Source organism: Sprattus sprattus (genome assembly GCF_963457725.1).
Source record: "Sprattus sprattus genome assembly, chromosome: 17".
Taxonomy (NCBI): Eukaryota; Metazoa; Chordata; class Actinopteri; order Clupeiformes; family Clupeidae; genus Sprattus; species Sprattus sprattus.
The window spans coordinates 490,069-513,687 of record NC_137915.1 but is presented as its reverse complement, the minus strand read 5'-3'; the positions used below and the strand labels follow the sequence as shown (position 1 = coordinate 513,687).

General features: G+C 44.2%; 1 protein-coding gene across 1 annotated transcript; it reads right to left on the bottom strand.

Annotated features, from left to right (window-relative positions):
* Window positions 1-78: 78 nt before the first annotated feature.
* On the bottom strand, window positions 79-19,209 carry LOC308378651 (murinoglobulin-1-like; the record flags this gene model as incomplete). The annotated part of the gene is made up of 34 exons (XM_080855609.1): window positions 79-119; window positions 522-627; window positions 747-815; window positions 895-985; window positions 1,167-1,300; window positions 1,401-1,616; window positions 1,728-1,918; window positions 2,011-2,161; window positions 2,338-2,412; window positions 2,515-2,671; window positions 3,160-3,235; window positions 5,844-6,020; window positions 6,118-6,201; window positions 6,356-6,407; window positions 6,668-6,789; window positions 6,897-7,023; window positions 7,489-7,714; window positions 8,565-8,697; window positions 8,949-9,036; window positions 9,588-9,731; window positions 9,922-10,071; window positions 10,513-10,725; window positions 10,817-11,047; window positions 11,437-11,610; window positions 12,437-12,546; window positions 12,735-12,855; window positions 14,013-14,136; window positions 15,509-15,593; window positions 16,213-16,378; window positions 17,036-17,056; window positions 17,312-17,364; window positions 17,476-17,635; window positions 18,251-18,431; window positions 19,127-19,209. 34 exons carry the CDS (start codon window positions 19,207-19,209, stop codon window positions 79-81), a joined length of 4,332 nt encoding a protein of 1,443 aa, XP_080711735.1.
* Between the last annotated feature and the right edge of the window lie 4,410 nt (window positions 19,210-23,619).

Sequence of the window (23,619 nt, the reverse complement as noted above, 5' to 3'; positions counted from 1 at the left end):
CAGCTGTCTGTTATAATAAAATAACAAAACAAAGTTCACACACACACACACATAGATTCAATACATCAGGACAACTTCTCATGCACAAGGGGAGGAGTACTCTGCCTCAGCTTGGTCACCTGATAGAGAGGGAGGGAGGGAGAGAGGGAGAGAAAGAGAGCAAGAGTTCATAGTCATGTTGCTGCAAACAGCACTATCCTTCATAGGTGTTTTCATGTAACTCTGGTTCAGGGACGTGCTTAGGAATTTTGAAGGGCAGTTGCTCTGCCTTGGGAAAAAGGGGCAACACATAATTTTTTTGTCACCGCCGCTGCCACGCCCCGTCATCTGATCGCAAAATTTGCCAATATCATTTTAAACTCTCCCTAACCGCCGCTGCCACGCCCCCGTCATCTGATTGCAAATATATATATTTCCTTCGGAGGGGCAACTTCAGTCGAGGAGGGCAAACGGGCAGTTGCCCAAGCAACCTTAGCCCACTCCTGTGCACGTCCCTGCTGTGGTGTATAAGGGAGCCTTACTGGTCTGGTAGTAGTCGTACACCTTGACCACTGCTGGCTTCAGGTTGTTGACTGGGAGATCCTGTCTGATGGTCAGGTGGTAGGATACAGGTAAACCCTTGGGAACCTGATACAACACAAGCAGAAGCACATCAGGTCGACGTAGAGCAGGTGTAGAGACAAGTGTGATATTGTAGGCAAACCTGTGAGGAAAGTGATTCTGAGTGCAAGTGGTTTATTTCTCACCTCTGACAGATACACAAGGATGTGGTCATCTTTCTTATCGACTCGGTCCACAAATATGCTGCTCTGTAGCTGTTAAGACAGAACCTTCATCAGTACCATTATGATAGATGATCCACAGACGAACATAGATTAAGGATGGACAACTTACCTTTTCAACAGAGGCAGAGTCAGGTGTGAAACCAGATAACATTTTCACATCTATTATAGCCATGTTGGTGCTCTCCTGTGGTCCATCATACCTGCACAAGGAAGGATGAAAAAGTTGCCTCATTTATGTTCTTTAAATCTTTTAAGTGAATAACAGTAAACAACTGTTTTTAGACAGTTATCCCAGAACTTCAGTTTGAGGGAGAGAAACCAGACAAGGGTTAACTTGATCCGACCTTAGTATGCCAGAAAACTCAACAAGAAGTAACGTACTGGACTGTGATGTCTAGGTTGAAGGCCTGTCCATTGGCCTTGTTGCACTCTCCCTCGGTCAGAGGCTTGGCTTGAGTCTTAATGCTCAAGGTTGAGTGCTCAGTGGGAGTGGGGATGTTGTAGAAAAGAGCCACCTGTTACAGAAGAGGATTTTGGAATTAGACATGAATAAATACCACAAAAAGAATATCCATAATAGATTAAAACAAAGTAGAGGTGATCTTTCACACTGACCCCCACAGAAGCACATGCAGAGCCCTTCACTTCAACGCTGTACTTCCCAGGAACGTCCTGCAGCGCCCTCTCCTGGTAGAGTAATGTGTTGTGCTGGTTCACATCAAACTGGTGTTTGTCCCCGCCTGTTGACTGCACCGTCACTGTGCTGGATCCATGTGGGCTGAAGACCTTGGTGGCGTACAGAGCCAGAGCCTGCAGTGCCACCACCGTGTCCTGAGAGAACACACACTCAACCATCAGTGTGGGCAAATACAGAAGCTGGATAAAAGCCCAGACACAGAAAACACAAATAACACATTTCAAAAGGAAGGGTTTGTGGCTCACCTGTGTGGAAGAGAAGCCTCCATATGGATTTTGCTGCTTCACCAGCCAGTTGACAATCCTGCCAGCATACCCCAAGTCAGCAGCAGTCAGTGTGGTTTTACTGAGAACAGCTAACAGCACATAAGAGCTCGTCTCCACCGCCAGGGAATCAGCTCGCTCTGATGAGGACTGAGACCAGTGCAGGAGACTCCCTGAGAAGACATGAGCCACATGAGACAAAGGGAGCAGGTTGAAGCGTTGGGTTATCTGTGTCTCTTCAGGCACACTGTAAAATGCCTCCTACCATCAGAGGTGGCTACACTGTCCAAGTGTTTGAGAAGTTGAGCTCGCAGGTCCTCTTCTCCAGCGAGACTGAAGGTGTAGGCCAGTAGAGCAGTGGAGTAGGTGTTGGAGAGGTCACTGACCGAGGATTTGAGAAACGTCAGCGTTTCTTCCTGAAGTAAAAAGCAGATTGTCTGGTACAATAATCTGGTCCAAGGTTGCAGTTCTCTGAATATGACTGGAAACCATAGACTTCTACTAGATACACAACAGAAGTAGGATCTGAATGAAGCCTCTGATAGACTTGAAGTGGTTTGTCGTAGACGACCAGAGTAACAGATTTGCCTACCGTAACAGACATGTTCAGCTCAAGCATCGATGCAGTGATGTAAGCAGTTATTGTTACATTGTCGTTTACACCTCCCTACAAGACAAGGACAAACCCAATGTCATATTCAGTATCCATCCAATCTAATATGTAATAATGCGTTTGTTGATTAGTTAGATAGTATTATCATATGGGTACCTTCATTCTGTTGTTGAAGAGTTTCCCCTGCATATGGAAGACGCCATCTGGTCTAAGTTTTCCTTCAAGCCAAGTCTTTGCAGAAGTAATGATTTGTGGATCGATGTAGATTAAGGACTTTGCTTTACCGAAGGATCTCAACACAAACGCTGTCAACCTGCAGGACAAGATGAAACAACCTGGTCGTCATGGAGATGAAACAACCTGGTCGTCATGGAGATGATAAACATCTCCTCCATGTTCTCAGTGCCTCCCCTAATCACCGCTAGGCTCATTAAATGCTTTTAAAACAATAAGATGAAGGCCGATATGTCCACATGAGGGTGACCTGGAGCAGGAAGAGGTCTCTGCCAATAGTAGCATCATATGTTTACACTCAGCCTGTTCCCTTTGTTCTAGGTGGTATATCTAACTGTGCCCCCCTGGTGGTCAGAGGTGGTATTTCTAACTGTGCCCCCCTGGTGGTCAGAGGTGGTATTTCTAACTGTGCCCCCCTGGTGGTCAGATGTGGTATTTCTAACTGTGCCCCCCTGGTGGTCAGAGGTGATACTCCTAACTGTGCCCCCCTGGTGGTCAGAGGTGGTATTTCTAACTGTGCTCCCCTGGTGGTCAGAGGATTTAGTGCAGTTCTTGGGATCAACTCACCATGTGTTTCCCTCCCCTCTGCCAAACGTGCTGTAGGCTCCATCACTGTGCTTGTAGTTCAGCTGCCTCTGGTATCCTGTAGATTATAACAGGGTTATTAGTGCCTAGTGGTTAATGTGTATTATAATAATAACCCTCATCTCCATGGCCATCAGAGGACAACCAGGGAGTGGCGTGCATCATTTCAACCAGCAGGGGGAGCCTTAGAGCAGCCCAACATCCACCCGCAGAGATCCACACACCACACACACCTGTCCAGCAGGGGGAGCCTCAGCACAGCCACCCACACCTGGTGGTTAACGGTAAGGGCTAGCAGTAGTGGCTAATGGTTAACGGTAAGGGCTAGTAGTAGTGGCTAATGGTTAACGGTAAGGGCTAGTAGTAGTGGTGTGAAAAGGTGAAGTCCCTCCCCCTTCTCACTTTGTTCCCCTGCACCTGTGGACGGATCCAATTGGGACTGATTGGGCCTAATTGGCCCTGGACTACCTGGTTAAAAGGTGCACCTCATTATGGTGCAAGGGACAGACTGAACAGGCTGCAGAGAAGCTGAGACAAGGTACTAGACAAACCTGTGTGACACAGTTGTACCTTGTCTGTTTTAAAGCTTTAGTTTTGTTCAGTGTATGTTTCTTTGTTTTGGGGTTGTGATTACCCTAGTGTTTGTCTTTATATTTTTGGGGTTCAAGTCCCTCTGTGTTTTGTATATATGATTTGGGGGTTTTCGAGTCCCGTTTGTAAATAAATATACGCGGTATTTTTATAAGAAACCACTGTCTCCTGCGCTGTGTGTTCTCCTGCCTGCCTGCAACCACGATCCAGAAGCCTACATCCCACATGGTGAGATGGCCGGCTCGGGCCTTTCTCACATTTGGTGGCAGCGGTGGGATGGTACGCTAACGGAGACACTGGGTGGAAAGTAAGCAGTAAGGAGACTGGCACTGGCAGGAGAGGGCCTACCACCGGCGGCTCAGCTGGAGCTGGAGCTGGAGCTGGATCGGCAGCTGGAGCTGGATCGGCAGCCGGAGCTGGATCGGCAGCCGGAGCTGGAGCAGCAGCAGGAGCTGGAGCCGCAGGTGGAGCCAGAACGGGATGGCCGACTTGTCCCGCCACTCATGTGGCGAGACTTCAGAAGGGGAGGGAAATGTGAAAAGGTGAAGTCCCTCCCCCTTCTCACTTTGTTCCCCTGCACCTGTGGACGGATCCAATTGGGACTGATTGGGCCTAATTGGCCCTGGACTACCTGGTTAAAAGGTGCACCTCATTATGGTGCAAGGGACAGACTGAACAGGCTGCAGAGAAGCTGAGACAAGGTACTAGACAAACCTGTGTGACACAGTTGTACCTTGTCTGTTTTAAAGCTTTAGTTTTGTTCAGTGTATGTTTCTTTGTTTTGGGGTTGTGATTACCCTAGTGTTTGTCTTTATATTTTTGGGGTTCAAGTCCCTCTGTGTTTTGTATATATGATTTGGGGGTTTTCGAGTCCCGTTTGTAAATAAATATACGCGGTATTTTTATAAGAAACCACTGTCTCCTGCGCTGTGTGTTCTCCTGCCTGCCTGCAACCACGATCCAGAAGCCTACATCCCACATGGTGAGATGGCCGGCTCGGGCCTTTCTCACAAGTGGCTAATGGTTAACGGTAAGGGCTAGTAGTAGTAGCTAATGGTTAACGGTAAGGGCTAGTAGAAGTGGCTAATGGTTAACGGTAAGGGCTAGCAGTAGTGGCTAATGGTTAACGGTAAGGGCTAGTAGTAGTGGCTAATGGTTAACGGTAAGGGCTAGTAGTAGTGGCTAATGGTTAACGGTAAGGGCTAGTAGTAGTGGCTAATGGTTAATGGTAAGGGCTAGTAGTAGTGGCTAATGGTTAACGGTAAGGGCTAGTAGTAGTGGCTAATGGTTAACGGTAAGGGCTAGTAGTAGTGGCTAAAGGCTAATGGTTAACGGTAAGGGCTAGTAGTAGTGGCTAATGGTTAACAGTAAGGGCTAGTAGAAGTGGCTAATGGTTAACGGTAAGGGCTAGTAGTAGTGGCTAATGGTTAACAGTAAGGGCTAGTAGTAGTGGCTAATGGTTAACGGTAAGGGCTAGCAGTAGTGGCTAATGGTTAACAGTAAGGGCTACTAGTAGTGGCTAATGGTTAACGGTAAGGGCTAGTAGTAGTGGCTAATGGTTAACGGTAATGGCTAGTAGTAGTGGCAAATGGTTAACAGTAACGGCTAGTAGTAGTGGCTAATGGTTAACAGTAACGGCTAGTAGTAGTGGCTAATGGTTAACAGTAACGGCTCATGGTTAGTAGAAGTGGCTAATGGTTAACGGTAACGGCTAGTAGTAGTGGCTAATGGTTAACGGTAACGGCTAGTAGTAGTGGCTAATGGTTAACGGTAACGGCTAGTAGTAGTGGCTAATGGTTAACGGTAACGGCTAGTAGTAGTAGCTAATGGTTAACGGTAACGGCTAGTAGTAGTGGCTAAAGGCTGGGAGGAATAGCGATTCATTTTGCAGACCTTACCCCTGTCCAATCCAGTTCAACCAAAGATGGGGAAATGTGATTTGGACAATGGAATTCATAACCAATCCAAGTCACTTCAAGAGGTGGAAAAAAGACGGTGCGCTAATACCACAAACGTGAACGTGTAGATTGTATCTGCACTATAAGTCGCTTTTCAGAAAAGCAACTTCATCTCACCGCTCTTGAGGAAGTTGGTGGCCTTCTCCCTGATGTCTGCAGTGAGCTGGTTAGTGTTCTGGAGGTACTGCAGGATGTAGATATTTGGGGAGAGGATGGCCATATTCTGCTCCCCACAACCATATGGCATCTCCAGGAGACTGCCAATGTTCTTCAGAGCAAGACCAAGGACGTCTCCTACAAGAAAAAAAGTCCATCAGAGACAGATAACAAGATATGCCTTAGTTACCGAATGTGTACCATTATTACTCAGATTGCTTATATGAAGATGTACCCAGCACAGAAACTGAAGCTCTGGTTGATCCCTTCACTATAGCCTCTGGGAGTTTCAGCTCCACCTTCTCTGTTAGAGCGCCCCCTGTGGGAATAACATGGAACTGAACTGCAGGCCACACAGGCAATATGAATGTTACATATGGATGGTGCTTGTTAGAAAACAATAATCTATTAATACATTCATAAACTATGGATACAGAGACAAGGAACAACAGGAAGAGAAGATATAAACTCACCCTTTGGACATAAGAGCCAACTGAAACTTTCAGTCTTCTCCGTTCCTTCAGCCTTAGAAGAGAAAAGTAAGAGATGTTACGAGTGTGTGTGTGTGCGGAGGGCGTGTGTTATGCGGAGGGCGTGTGTGCACCTCAGGATGTAAATCATTTCTCATTTCTTGGGCTTAAGGTGTACTTTGTGTAACAGAGAAGGCACTTCTCTTAAGATTGGAGAGATGTCAGCTCTAGAGACCCTCTGAACATTCTACAAATCCTCTACCGTGATTGGTCTTCTGGAGAATGCAATATTAGATCAGGATTCATGGCGCATACCTTCACCCTGAGGGAGCGTGTGACTGTGTCTATGCGGCCTCTCTCTGGGACGGTCACCACCTCATTGCCACACCCAGTGTGGGACTGCTCAGCTGCAGCACTCACAGTCACATGCACCTCTCCTGCAAGGCAAATTTCCCATGTTACACTCAGCTCAACTGCATTGGTGTCTATTATAGTTACCTACTTGTCCTTTAACTCTACACGCTCATTCAGTGTGTACACTCACCGAGCACAGAGGGCACCAGTGTCCATGTGAAGGTCTTCCTGCCGTTTGCACACAGACAGGAGGAGTACTGGCCATCAGAGGAGGGGGTCAGCTTGAAGTCTGATGACGGGGCTGGAGTCACTGTAACCTACCAGAGAGGGTTCATGTGTAACACACACTCAAAGCCACACAGAGAGCTCTGCATTCAATTACCTTTAGCTTACAACACACACTAGCATTCAACCAGCTCTAGCTTTAGCTTACAACACACACTAGCATTCAACCAGCTCTAGCTTTAGCTTACAACACACACTAGCATTCAACCAGCTCTAGCTTTAGCTTACAACACACACTAGCATTCAATCAGATTTAGCTTTAGCTTACAACACACACTAGCATTCAATCAGATTTAGCTTTAGCTTACAACATACACTAGCATTCAATAAGCTTTAACATACACTAGAATTCAAAAAGCTTTAGCAGACACTATCACTCAATAAGCTTATAATCTATTGATAATTATGAATGCATTTAATTATCCAGGCAATTGTTGATGGATGGATCTTGCTTCACTAAAATCAGATTATGGTCAGAATATGATTCAGTGTCACACCATGATGCACTTTGGCAGGTAGTTGAAAACCGTTGCTTTGAGCTCAAAGGTCTCTCCACGGATGATGGAGTATGGCAGGGAGAGTTCCAGGAAGAAGGGCTGGAAAACTGTGAGCTGGACTGGTGGGGCCAGACCAAAGCCCTGGGGGGACAGGCAGAAAGCCTCAGTCTCCCAGGTGGTGATGGTGTCAGGGACAGTGAGAGGGACTTGTGCTTCTCCAGACTCTCTGTGAAGAGACAACAGGTCAAAGCAAGCCTATGCATGAGAGGTCTGTAGCAGACATAGCATGAGAGAGCTAGGCTAACTCCCTGAAGGGTATTAGCATGAGAGAGCTAGGCTTACAGACTGAAGGTTATTAGCATGAGAGAGCTAGGCTAACTCCCTGAAGGTTATTAGCATAAGAGAGCTAGGCTAACTCCCTGAAGGTTAGCATGAGAGAGCTAGGCTAACAGACCGAAGGTTATAAGCATGAGAGAGCTAGGCTAACTCCCTGAAGGTTATTAGCACAAGAGAGCTAGGCTAACACACTGAAGGCTATTAGCATGGGAGAGCTAGGCTAACTCCCTGAAGGTTAGCATGAGAGAGCTAGGCTAACTCCCTGAAGGTTATTAGCATGAAAGAGCTAGGCTAACTCCCTGGAGGTTAGCATGAGAGAGCTAGGCTAACTCCCTGAAGGTGATTGGCCTGTTATGTGGCTATTATGGGATGGGTGGTGACATTATACGCATGTACGGCCCCGGCAAACAGAACACAATAGAAAACAAAATGCCCTGTTGTCATGTGATGCCCTGTTGTCATGTGATGCTCTGTTGTCATGTGATGCCCTGTTGACATGCGTTATGTGATGCCCTGTTATCATGTAAAATGTATCTATTTTACATTTATGGAACGTTTACTTATTTATCTATCTATGTCTCTTTACAAGTATTTGTAACCCCCCCCCCCCCCTTTATTTCCCTTCTTTCCTACTGTGAGGCGCATTTTGTTACCTTTGCGTATGAAATGCGCCGTACAAATAAAGTTTGATTTGATTTGATTTGATTAAAGGGTTCATCGATTCGTATGTGACCACTCACCCCACCTCAGCCAGGTCCCAAATCCAAGTCTCCGGAAACAACGTACGAACCGTCTGCAACGGAGTGTCTTCAAGCATCATCTCAGGTGCAGCACGCATAGAGTCCACAGAATCATATTCCATTTCATACATACCTTCAAAAAACACACAAGCCTCTGATGAGCCTATGGTCAGGGTCAGGGTCAGGGGTCAGGGGTCAGTGTCAAGGGTCAAGGGTCAAGGGTAAAATGGATCTTTCCCCATCCTCTTTTAAAGAGGAACTGAAATTCAACCTTATTAACCATCTCGCCTTCGATACGTCCTTATGGATTACGCACTCATTCAACCTTATTTACAGTAACGCCTTTGGTACTTCCTTATAGCGTATGCAGTCATTCAACCTTACCAAATTGTCTTCGGTAGGTCTGTCCTTTGTAGAGTATGCAGTCAGGAATCCTCATGGCCAGGTTAGTTATGGTCTTCAGTCCCAGGCTCTGAAGGACACACAGAGTTAGTTATAGTCTTCAGTGGTCAGGGTTAGAGTGTGTGTGTGTGTGTGTGTGTGTGTGTGTGTTTGTGTTATGGTCTTCAGTCCCAGGCTCTGAAGATCACACAGAGTTAGTTATAGTCTTCAGTCCCAGGCTCTGTGTGTGTGTGTGTGTGTGTGTGTGTGTGTGTGTGTGTGTGTGTGTGTGTGTGTGTGTGTGTTAGTGTGTGTGTTTTTGTGTGTGTGTTAGTCTTCAGTCCCAGGCTGTGAAGGGCACACAGATTTAGCTTCACATGCATTCATGATTTTACAGCAAATTTGTTTCACAATGAACTTACACAATACAGGGCAGTACAATACAGCCTTTCAGACATAATGGAATAAATACTGTATATATATATATAGGATTAGAATACTACTGAATATGTATAGTCTGTTACTGCTGGTCAAAGGATTTTATGTTTTTCACTTGTACGTAAGATGCATTAAATTGAATAAAACGTTTTTAAAAAACGAACCAGCACTGTTAACTATGACAAGTAGCATTTATTTGATAACCTTGAAAGCTGCTATTGGTCCGTCCTGTGAGCCAATCGAATGGTCTGGCATGACGTCCCTCCGGGGTCTCACAGGAAGACACGCCTCCTGATCCTCCACATCGTAACTCACTCGAGACTCCATGCCAGGGAGCAGCCCGAAGATCTGCAGCCAAAGCAGAAATAAATCATTGTATAATTGTCCGATTTTATTCGCAAGTGACGTGTGTTAATATCATCCAATACCACCTATGTGTTCATATCATCCAGGATTCAGAAGTATTTAGTTTTTAAGTGCGAGGTTGTGCATCAAACTGTGCTGTCTGTGTGTGTTATGTTATTCATGGACTCTTCACCTTCTCTGTGTTTAGGCGCTTCCCTGGTTCCAGGATTAAGACGCTCTGATCCACAGCACTGAGGCCACACAGAGAGCCAGGCTGAGCTGACAGCTGCAGGGAGCTCTTCTCTCCAGGAACCGCTTTAGGGGGAGAGAACTGCACAGACACCTGCAACGCAGAGCCCACAGGTCAGGAGAAGACTTGCTAAAGGAATCAGCAAAGTAATGAGATTTTTTGAAGACCAATATCGTTGACGATCACTGTCATTTCAGACTCACACTCGCACACACACACACACACACTCAGTTCACACCAAAGCAAAGGCAGTGAGGGAGACTGTGGTGCACAGAAGAAGAGAAGGAGGTGATGGTGTGTGTGTGTGTGTGTGAGAGAGAGTGTGTGTGTGTGTGAGAGTGTGTGTGTGTTAGAGTGAGTGAGTGAGTGAGTGAGTGAGAGAGAGAGAGTGTGTGTGTGTGTGTGTGTGAGAGAGTGTGTGTGTGTGTGTGTGTGAGAGTGTGTGTGTGTGTGTGTGTGTGTGTCTCCATCACACTGTGGTGCGGTTATGGTGTGTGTGTGTGTCTGTCTGTCTATCACGCCGTGTTGAGGTACCTTGTTCTTGAAGCACTTCTCAGTGGAGAAGGTTGTGCTCTCAGCCAGGACCGTCCCACTGGGTAAGACACAGTAGGCCAGAACCTGCACTGAGGGGGCCATCCCAGGACTGACAGGCAGCTTGAAGGACACCTCACCCGTGATGACCGACTGGGAACCCTTCACTGAAGCTTTGGTGAAGCCATGGTGAACAATCTCTCCTTTGGATAAAACCTGCATCACACAAGGAAACTCAGCATCGTCTTACCACAGCAGTTGTTTTAGTGACTTTACATGGCCATATTATAATCTGTGATCCACGTACCATATAAATGACATCCACAGAGTCTGTGTTGAATGTCTCCCCAGTGAAGGTGTACTTAATGCTGATGGGTGTGTCTTTGTAACACTGAAGAGGTTCATCTATAGCCTTGATGGTCACAGAGCTGGATGTAGCTGTGTGTGAAGATGCAGGTCTCAGTCTGGACACAGACTTGGACTCGGAGTCATAGTGTGGGGTACGATACGACTCGTGGTTTTCTAGACAGAGGCGTGCCTACAGAACAGGGGTGCGATTAGACTCAGCTTGCAGAGGAAATATTGTCAACAACACGTTCTCATGGGCACATGACAGCAGTAAAGGCAGAGGCTTCAGTGACTGTCTGTTGTGTTTTTCTCTTATCTACCCTTGTGACTTGCATGGGACTACCCAAGTGCTTCAGCCCCATCTAAAATATCAGCTAGCATTGGGTTAGCCGAGTGCTAAAGGACGGATTTAAAATGAGAGTTAGCATTGGGTTAGCCGAGTGCTAAAGCCCCATTTAAAAAGAGATGCTACAACATATACGTATTGCATTTATATAGCAATATGTCATTTTAAAAATAATAATATATAATCCAGGGATCAGGTGAGACGGAGTACAAGGACTCTAAAAGACAACTTACGATGACGTCAAAGTCTCCGGGGAAGGGAGTCGTGTCGAGAGAGAACTGGGCCAGTCCAGCAGCGTCTGTGGTCAGGTTCTGCAGTACCACTGGGATCCAGTCGGGGGCGTTGCGCATCAGCAGATGGACAGTCTTGTGGGCGATTCCTGTTCCATTGTAATGCGTCGCTCTCACCTGTGTGTGTGTGTGTGTGTGTGTGTGTGTGTGTGTGTGTGTGTGTGTGTAATGAAGAGATCAATCAGTTAAAACAGTCAAAACAGACATGTACAAGAGTAGAACCAGAAAGTTGCCTTTTTCCATTTGTTGTTGTTTCATGTAATAGTTGGATCTGATTGGCTTGATCGTGTTTATAGTGTGATCTGATTGGCTTGATCGTGTTTATAGTGTGATCTGATTGGCTTGATCGTGTTTATAGTTTGATCTGATTGGCTTGATCGTGTTTATAGTGTGATCTGATTGGCTTGATCGTGTTTATAGTTTGATCTGATTGGCTTGATCGTGTTTATAGTTTGATCTGATTGGCTTGATCGTGTTTATAGTTTGATCTGATTGGCTTGATCGTGTTTATAGTTTGATCTGATTGGCTTGATCGTGTTTATAGTTTGATCTGATTGGCTTGATCGTGTTTATAGTTTGATCTGATTGGCTTGATCGTGTTTATAGTGTGATCTGATTGGCTTGATCGTGTTTATAGTTTGATCTGATTGGCTTGATCGTGTTTATAGTGTGATCTGATTGGCTTGATCGTGTTTATAGTGTGATCTGATTGGCTTGATCGTGTTTATAGTTTGATCTGATTGGCTTGATCGTGTTTATAGTTTGATCTGATTGGCTTGATCGTGTTTATAGTTTGATCTGATTGGCTTGATCGTGTTTATAGTGTGATCTGATTGGCTTGATCGTGTTTATAGTTTGATCTGATTGGCTTGATCGTGTTTATAGTGTGATCTGATTGGCTTGATCGTGTTTATAGTTTGATCTGATTGGTGGGTGGACTCACCTTGCCCTTCATCACTGCCCCTTCCTCAATAGGTGTGAGTATTTCATCAAACACGACCTTCCCAACGGAGTAGTCTATGAGGACAGAATCTGCCTTTGACCCGCTGATACCTGAAGAACACAGGACAGAGTCAGACACTCCACAGTTACCCAGCAGCCCTTTTATTTACTATATAATATACACATATCGATGATAAACTAACTATGATCCACAAACATGCCGTAATATACACATATATATTATAAACACATACACACACACAAATACACACACATATATATAACACCCATAGACTCACCTGTTCCCTCTTCAGCCACGGTGACGTTGAAAGTAAGAATGTCCCTCAGTCTCATTGCAGAGGAAGATTGTGTAAGTTCAGACACACGGGCAGTGAAGGAGGCACACCCAGAGCTGTTCATCTGTGTACACACACACACACACACACACACACACACACACACACACACACACACACACACACACACAGAGCTGTTCATCTGCGTAGATCAAAGAGACACACACACACTACTGAAGATGACCGTCACACACACACACTACCGAAGATGACCCGCCCGTCACACACACTACTGAAGATGACCTGCCCGTCACGCAGACTACTGAAGATGACCGTCACACACACACACACTACTGAAGATGACCCGCCTTCACACACACTACTGAAGAAGACCGTCACACACACTACTGAAGATGACCCGCCTTCACACACACTACTGAAGATGACCCGCCTTCACACACACTTCTGAAGATGACCCGCCTTCACACACACTTCTGAAGATGACCGTCACACACACACACACACACACTACTGAAGATGACCGTCACACACACACACTACTGAAGATGACCCGCCTTCACACAAACTACTGAAGAAGACCGTCACACACGCTAGACTCAGACGGTGTGTTTTGGTGATTCCTGAATGGTAACATGTACACAGATGTCTATTAGCAGCAGCATTTCAAATCTATTCCAATGCTCTAACATGTTTGTACAGTTATGTTTTTGACCACTGTTCTCTCCACATGATTATGCAGTGCCTTGATATTATGTTGGCACAAACTCTGAGATTAAAGGACTGGGTTCAAGGTGTAGTTCTTTTCAGCTGTGTACATATATACACACACACACACACACACACTCACACATCTGTGTTTACGGTCCTTACTTCAGTTGAGTCCGTGAGACAGATAGCCTCTGCAGGATGATCACCACCATAAGTATTGTCCACACACACACACACACACACACACACACACACACACACACACACACACACATACTCACACATCTGTGTTTACGGTCCTTACTTCAGTTGAGTCCGTGAGACAGATAGCCTCTGCAGGATGATCACCACCATAAGTATTGTCCACACACACACACACACACACACACACACACACACTCACACATCTGTGTTTACGGTCCTTACTTCAGTTGAGTCCGTGAGACAGATAGCCTCTGCAGGATGATCACCACCATCAGTATTGTCCACACACACACACACACACACACACACACACACACACACACACACATCTGTGTTTACGGTCCTTACTTCAGTTGTGTCCGTGAGACAGATAGCCTCTGCAGGATGATCACCACCATGAGTATTGTCCACATCGGCGTCTCGACACAACCACATGGAGGCCGTCCCTGGCACAGGCTGCCCAAACGTGTATCTGAGGAGGACAGACTTCTATTTAACAGGCGGCACACACAGCCACACACACACACACACACACACACACACACACACACACACACACACACACACACACACACACACACACGCACACACACACACACACACACACACACACAGGAGCAGGGCACAGGCTGACCAAACGTGTATCTGAGGAGGACAGAGTTCTATTTAACAGGCGGCACACACAGCCACACACACACACACACACACACACACACACACACACACACACACACACACACACACACACACACACACACACACACGCACACACACACACACACACACACACACACAGGAGCAGGGCACAGGCTGACCAAACGTGTATCTGAGGAGGACAGAGTTCTATTTAACAGGCGGCACACACAGCCACACACACACACACACACACACACACACACACACACACACACACCCTGGAGCAGGGCACAGGCTGACCAAACGTGTATCTGAGGAGGACAGACTTCTATTTAACAGGCGGCACTCAGCCACAACAGTGGCACAGGCATCTTAACACATATTAGTGGATGCTAGCGTTGATAAAACACCTGGATATCCCTACACAGCATGTTTGGCAGTGGACGTTATCTAATGGTAACCATCAACAGAGTTATTAGTTCAATGCCACCAACACCAAACTTACTTTGCACACACATTTAATGTAACATCATCAAACTCACTTTGCACACACTACTACTGTGACATCATCAAACTCACTTTGCACACACTTCAACTGTGACATCATCAAACTCACTTTGCACACACTTCTACTGTGACATCATCAAACTCACTTTGCACACACTTCAACTGTGACATCATCAAACTCACTTTGCACACACTTCAACTGTGACATCATCAAACTCACTTTGCACACACTTCAACTGTGACATCATCAAACTCACTTTGCACACACTTCAACTGTGACATCATCAAACTCACTTTGCACACACTTCTACTGTGACATCATCAAACTTACTTTGCACACACTTCTACTGTGACATCATCAAACTCACTTTGCACACACTTTAACTGTGACATCATCAAACTCACTTTGCACACACTTCTACTGTGACATCATCAAACTCACTTTGCACACACTTCTACTGTGACATCATCAAACTTACTTTGCACGCACTTCTACTGTGACATCATCAAACTTACTTTGCACGCACTTCTACTGTGACATCATCAAACTTACTTTGCACGCACTTCTACTGTGACATCATCAAACTTACTTTGCACGCACTTCTACTGTGACATCATCAAACTTACTTTGCACGCACTTCTACTGTGACATCATCAAACTTACTTTGCACGCACTTCTACTGTGACATCATCAAACTTACTTTGCACACACTTCTAAGGTGACTTCCTCTGCTCCAACACTGATCTTCTCGGGGAGTTTAGTTGTTACGCCAAACTTGGGTAAAACTGACACGGGACAGAGAACAGAGTAAAACTTGCTATTAGACACCAAACCCCTCAAATCACACTCAGTAGTGAACATCAAACCCCTAAAATCACACTCAGTAGTGAACACCAAACCCCTAAAAGCACACTCAGTAATGACCAACACCTGAAATTACACACAACATTTTGTCTTTTGTATTTTCTGTATTTTACACCTAAAAAATGGCTGCTATATACAGGACCCCATTCAACCCCCAACCCATCCACTGAATGGTGAGCAAGTTGGAGTATCAATGAAAATTTGGACAAGGTGCTTTCATGAAAGAGCAGCTGATACACGCAATGGTCCCAGAATAATACACAGGTTAATATACCTTACACTGTAAGGAATACTAGGAATTTACATTATTGTATATCACCCTGTAAGGCTTACAGTTTAATATACAATAATGTAAATGGCTTAATGAAATACACAAGCAGCAAGCTAATTCTTTACATTTTTGTCCAATTTGTATATATGCATTTTAAACCAGCCTCTCTATGTGTGCTGTGTGTGTGTGTGTGTGTGTGTGTGTGTGTGTGTGTGTATGTTAGTGTGTGTGTGTGTGTATGTGTGTGTGTCTCTATGGGTCAAACATACCATATTTGCGCACCTGGAACCCGTGGCTCCGTTGGCGGAGGTGTGTGTGAGCCACCAGCCTGTACTGGCCCTGGGACGCCTCAGGGTTCAACACGTGAGAGAGCTGCACCATCTTACTCTGTGACGTCACGTTCAGCCACTGGCCAATGGTGTTGCCACGGCTGTCCTGTTTAAAGACAGGAGCACACACACACACACACACACACACACACACACACACACACACACACACACACACACACACACACACACACACACAGGTTTATTAACTGAACCAGGAATGACTGATATTATTATTATTATTTTTATTATTATTATACCAGTAATGACTGATATTATTATTATTATTATTATTATTATTATTATTATTATTATACCAGTAATGACTGATATTATTATTATTATTATACCAGTAATGACTGATATTATTATTATTATACCAGTAATGACTGATATTATTATTATTATACCAGTAATGACTGATATTATTATTATTATACCAGTAATGACTGATATTATTATTATTATACAAGTAATGACTGATATTATTATTATTATTATTATTATTATACCAGTAATGACTGATATTATTATTATTATACCAGTAATGACTGATATTATTATTATTATTATTATTATTATACCAGTAATGACTGATATTATTATTATTATACCAGTAATGACTGATATTATTATTATTATACCAGTAATGACTGATATTATTATTATTATTATTATTATTATACCAGTAATGACTGATATTATTATTATTATTATTATTATTCTTCAGAAACTCTGCTGATGAATTGGAGTGTGGACTTACGGTCAGTGACAGCGTGTGGTACTGTGGAGGCAAGAGAAGAGGTCAAAGTTCAGAGGTCAATAAGGTGAAGGAAGACATGACGGCCTGGCAGTAGAGCTGCACGACTCTTAACCTACAAGATCACTGTTCAATCGGGCCTTTACACATCTGTTTGCTTAAAGGCTCACTAGCCAAAGGTTAAAGGTTTAAAGTTCACTAGCCAAAGGTTAAAGGGTCACTGCGTAAAACTCCATGATTCAACAGGTTTCCAAATCATGAAATACTCTGAGGACTTACAGTCTGATCGAGCGGAATGAAGTTGGTGTCCATGGTGACCACTCTGAAGTGCACTGTGGGAAGGTTCAGATAAACAGGGAGATGTTACTGAAGTAAATGTGACTGGTGTGTGTGTGTGTGTGTGTGTGTGTGTGTGTGTGTCAGTGTGCTGCTCTGAGACGTACCTGTTTGGCCTGGGCTGTATATGGGTCTATCCGTCTGGATGAAGGTGATGGGAGCAGGTTTAGGGATGAACTTAACCAGACTCTCTTTAGTCCAGAGAGATGTTTGCCCTTTGACCTCCACTCTGACCTTCTGCACGGAGTGTTTATTTACCGAAGGGGCCTGTTAAAGAGCAGAGTACACACTAGCGTTAGCACAATCGACTGCTCATTTCATAACATTTATTCCAAATGGGTCACAGTCATTTTTGGGTCAGAAGTCAAGATCTTCTGCACAGTGTTTATCTACCAAAGGATCCTGTTCACACACACACACACACACACACACACACACACACACACACACCAACAGGAGAATCACAGTCTTTATCTACCAAAGGAGCCGGTTCACTTCACACACACAGGAGAATCGGACATAGAACAGTGGCAAAGCAATTACACAACTGCATGACATATTTTGTACACAATAGGGGAACTACCTGATGTACTGGAGTAGGCAACTGCTGGTTGGTGGAAAAGAGTCTCCCCTTCGCTACAGAGAGGTGTCACTGTACTCTGAGTAGACCCCGGGCTTAAATCCCCCCCCCCCCGCCCCCCCTGAAACAGCCATACACCCAACCTCTTAGGTAGGGTTAGGGTTAGGGTTAGGTAGGGGTGGGCTGACTAATACTGTGTGTATCATTCTGTGTGTAAGGGCAAGTTTTGAAACAGCTTGAACATGAGTCAGTCAGAAATCACAACATTGCAGTGGCAGCTGCCACACAGGTGAGCTACTGACCTGGAAGTGGAAACAGCGGTGGAAGTCCTTGTCTGATGTTTCCTGGTGAAGAAGCTTCTTCTGGTCTCCATGAGTCAGATATATGGACATGAGCAGAGTCTCATTTGGACTCAGGAGGCTGGCACAGAGCTGGGCTTCTGACTCGGACCTCATCTGGGCAGGAAAGGTCACCATGAAAGACCTAGAGAGAGAAGGGGTGCATTAGACAGACTTCCTTAATTGGTTGGAAAAGTTTTTTCTCCCCAATTCATTCAGAGATACTAAACAACGAAGGTCATGTGTTTAATCATTTTCATGAGTGATTGCGAGACTTAATAACAGTAGTAGCAATAGCAGCATTATTACTGACCTGCCATTACACTTAATATTTTTACGAGAGTGAACCTTATGAAATCAGCATCCATACAGAATCTAGATGAAATCAGCATCCATACAGAATCTAGATGAAATCTATGAGAAGATGTACCATGTCTTGTACACATGGAATCAGAATAAGAATCAGAATCACGTTTATTGGCCAAGTGAGTTTGCACAAACAAGTAATTTGACTCCGGGTAAAGTGGCTCTCAGTGTACTTACACAAAATATACATCACAACACAATACAACACAACAGCACATCGGTCTAAGAAGTCTAAGAAAGTATATACAAGGAGGAATTAATGGTGAATTGTAAAGACAACAAAGTGCAAACGACCTAGAAACTTGTGAGAGGACTGAGCTGTGTGCTGAAGGATGTACTCACTAACATGTGAGAGGACTGAGCTGTGTGCTGAAGGCTGTACTCAATAACATGTGAGAGGACTGAGCTGTGTGCTGAAGGCTGTACTCAATAACATGTGAGAGGACTGAGCTGTGTGCTGAAGGATGTACTCACGGCTCTGGTGTTCCAGTGGAGGAGCAGAGAGAGTAGAGGCAGCTCAGCAGCCCCCCAGCAACCAGGATCCTGACCAGGGCCATTCTACTGAGAGGAGAGGCTCACACACTAGTGCTGCTGCTCTGAAATGAACACACTTTTATTCCAACAGGTTGACGAAATCATCCCCAAAACGGACCCACCCACCCCCTCCCACACAGACACACACACACTCACACACACACTGCCCAATGATTAACCTGCAGTCACACTACTAGCATGTTTTTTGGCAAGTCATCATGTCAATATGACCTTTGACTTTTACTGAAGAGGTTCATCTTGGTACTGTATCATTCACACAAACACACACACACACACACACACACATACACACACACACATACACACACACACACTCACAGGCAAGGGCTTTCATTTCTGCATCATAGACTGGCATGTACAGTACTTAGCATAACTGGTCCTTGAGAAAGTTGAAAAGTCAGCTTGGCGCTCTAAACGAAGGGATCCTTAGCATCAGATCAGCAGCATTTATGAACGTTGACCAGTAGGCAAAGGTTGCTGATTGCTTAACTCCCTCATCTGTGAACATCTGGATTCTCTTCTGGATCTGATGGAGTTCAGTCTCCACCTCAGCGATGAACATCTGGCTTCTCTTCTGGATCTGATGGAGTTCAGTCTCCACCTCACAAGGCCACCCTGTTATCCAAGAGGGATACACACACACACACACACACACACACACACACACACACACACACACACACACACACACACAGCGATGAGCAGTTGGGCTGTGGCCTCGTCTATACCATGAAATGCATGCAGTGCATCTCGCAGGAGTATGTGTGTGTGTGTGTGTGTGTGTGTGTGTGTGTGCATGCAGTGCATCTCGCAGGAGTTGCTCTTGTGCTTCAGTCATTGCACATTGCCCTTGTTGTTCAAGCCATGATTGCATGGCTTTCCAGAAGAGCCTGATCAGGGCCTCAGAGGCTAACTTCATACTCCCTTCTCCTCACACACACTCACACACACACACATGCACACGCATGCACACACACACACTCACATGCTCCCTTCTCCTCTTACCAGTTGTTTCCCTTGAAGCAACTGTTGAGCTGTTCCCTCTAACACATCTGACTCACACACACACACACACACACATCAGACTCAGTTAGACTCAAAGAGTCCCCCAATAGTGTATATATTCGAAACAAAAATATAAATAAGCCCTTTGTTGGGAGAATATAACTAATCCATTGCACATTTCAGTGTCTTAGTGAGGTTTCTGCTCCTAAAGACCCGCCCATTAGCAAACGACAGCTATTCATATGATAAGGGCATGGTAATTCAGTGATTGCTATTGGGTCATGATCTGGCAAGAAAACCTGTGGGGGGTAGTGGGCCACAAAGACATTCCGGGGCCATTACGTAATGGCCATTGTCTTTCAGTTTTCTAGATCTTCCCTTCAGTGTTCTTAATCTTCCCTTCAGTGTTCTTGATCTTCCCTTCAGTGTTCTAGATCTTCCCTTCAGTGTGTTCTAGATCTTCCCTTCAGTGTGTTCTAGATCTTCCCTTCAGTGTTCTTGATCTTCCCTTCAGTGTTCTAGATCTTCCCTTCAGTGTTCTAGATCTTCCCTTCAGTGTGTTCTAGATCTTCCCTTCAGTGTGTTCTAGATCTTCCCTTCAGTGTTCTAGATCTTCCCTTCAGTGTGTTCTAGATCTTCCCTTCAGTGTTCTAGATCTTCCCTTCAGTGTTCTTGATCTTCCCTTCAGTGTTCTAGATCTTCCTTCAGTGTGTTCTAGTGCTTTTTATGCCTGTAAGTAAACAGTCTGCAAAGTTCCAAAGACCAGAAGGAGTAACTCTCGTCACCAGAAACCACTTCTCAGCTGCCTGAAAAGCCTAACTGGAATTCCTTCCGTTGTTACAAGATGAAGCAATCTCGTGACACAATCATCACTGCCCATCTAGCTGACCAATCAGAGCAAACTGCGCTCTTCAGGAGGTGGGGCTTAAAGAGACAATAGCATTTACAGATAGAGGGGTATATAGATGTACAGATAGAGGGGTATATAGATGTACAGATAGAGGGGTATATAGATGTACAGATAGAGGGGTATATAGATGTACAGATAGAGGGGTATATAGATGTACAGATAGAGGGGTATATAGATGTACAGTATGATAGAGGGGTATATAGATGTACAGATAGAGGGGTATATAGATGTACAGTATGATAGAGGGGTATATAGATGTACAGATAGAGGGGTATATAGATGTACAGATAGAGGGGTATATAGATGTACAGATAGAGGGGTATATAGATGTACAGATAGAGGGGTATATAGATGTACAGATAGAGGGGTATATAGATGTACAGATAGAGGGGTATATAGATGTACAGATAGAGGGGTATATAGATGTACAGATAGAGGGGTATATAGATGTACAGTATGATAGAGGGGTATATAGATGTACAGATAGAGGGGTATATAGATGTACAGTATGATAGAGGGGTATATAGATGTACAGATAGAGGGGTATATAGATGTACAGTATGATAGAGGGGTATATAGATGTACAGTATGATAGAGGGGTATATAGATGTACAGTATGATAGAGGGGTATATAGATGTACAGATAGAGGGGTATATAGATGTACAGATAGAGGGGTATATAGATGTACAGATAGAGGGGTATATAGATGTACAGTATGATAGAGGGGTATATAGATGTACAGATAGAGGGGTATATAGATGTACAGTATGATAGAGGGGTATATAGATGTACAGATAGAGGGGTATATAGATGTACAGTATGATAGAGGGGTATATAGATGTACAGTATGATAGAGGGGTATATAGATGTACAGTATGATAGAGGGGTATATAGATGTACAGATAGAGGGGTATATAGATGTACAGATAGAGGGGTATATAGATGTACAGATAGAGGGGTATATAGATGTACAGATAGAGGGGTATATAGATGTACAGTATGATAGAGGGGTATATAGATGTACAGATAGAGGGGTATATAGATGTACAGTATGATAGAGGGGTATATAGATGTACAGATAGAGGGGTATATAGATGTACAGTATGATAGAGGGGTATATAGATGTACAGATAGAGGGGTATATAGATGTACAGTATGATAGAGGGGTATATAGATGTACAGTATGATAGAGGGGTATATAGATGTACAGATAGAGGGGTATATAGATGTACAGATAGAGGGGTATATAGATGTACAGTATGATAGAGGGGTATATAGATGTACAGTATGATAGAGGGGTATATAGATGTACAGATAGAGGGGTATATAGATGTACAGTATGATAGAGGGGTATATAGATGTACAGTATGATAGAGGGGTATATAGATGTACAGTATGATAGAGGGGTATATAGATGTACAGATAGAGGGGTATATAGATGTACAGATAGAGGGGTATATAGATGTACAGTATGATAGAGGGGTATATAGATGTACAGTATGATAGAGGGGTATATAGATGTACAGATAGAGGGGTATATAGATGTACAGTATGATAGAGGGGTATATAGATGTACAGATAGAGGGGTATATAGATGTACAGTATGATAGAGGGGTATATAGATGTACAGTATGATAGAGGGGTATATAGATGTACAGATAGAGGGGTATATAGATGTACAGTATGATAGAGGGGTATATAGATGTACAGTATGATAGAGGGGTATATAGATGTACAGTATGATAGAGGGGTATATAGATGTACAGTATGATAGAGGGGTATATAGATGTACAGATAGAGGGGTATATAGATGTACAGATAGAGGGGTATATAGATGTACAGTATGATAGAGGGGTATATAGATGTACAGATAGAGGGGTATATAGATGTACAGATAGAGGGGTATATAGATGTACAGATAGAGGGGTATATAGATGTACAGATAGAGGGGTATATAGATGTACAGTATGATAGAGGGGTATATAGATGTACAGATAGAGGGGTATATAGATGTAGAGTATGATAGAGGGGTATATAGATGTACAGTATGATAGAGGGGTATATAGATGTACAGATAGAGGGGTATATAGATGTACAGATAGAGGGGTATATAGATGTACAGTATGATAGAGGGGTATATAGATGTACAGATAGAGGGGTATATAGATGTACAGATAGAGGGGTATATAGATGTACAGATAGAGGGGTATATAGATGTACAGATAGAGGGGTATATAGATGTACAGTATGATAGAGGGGTATATAGATGTACAGATAGAGGGGTATATAGATGTACAGTATGATAGAGGGGTATATAGATGTACAGTATGATAGAGGGGTATATAGATGTACAGTATGATAGAGGGGTATATAGATGTACAGATAGAGGGGTATATAGATGTACAGTATGATAGAGGGGTATATAGATGTACAGATAGAGGGGTATATAGATGTACAGTATGATAGAGGGGTATATAGATGTACAGATAGAGGGGT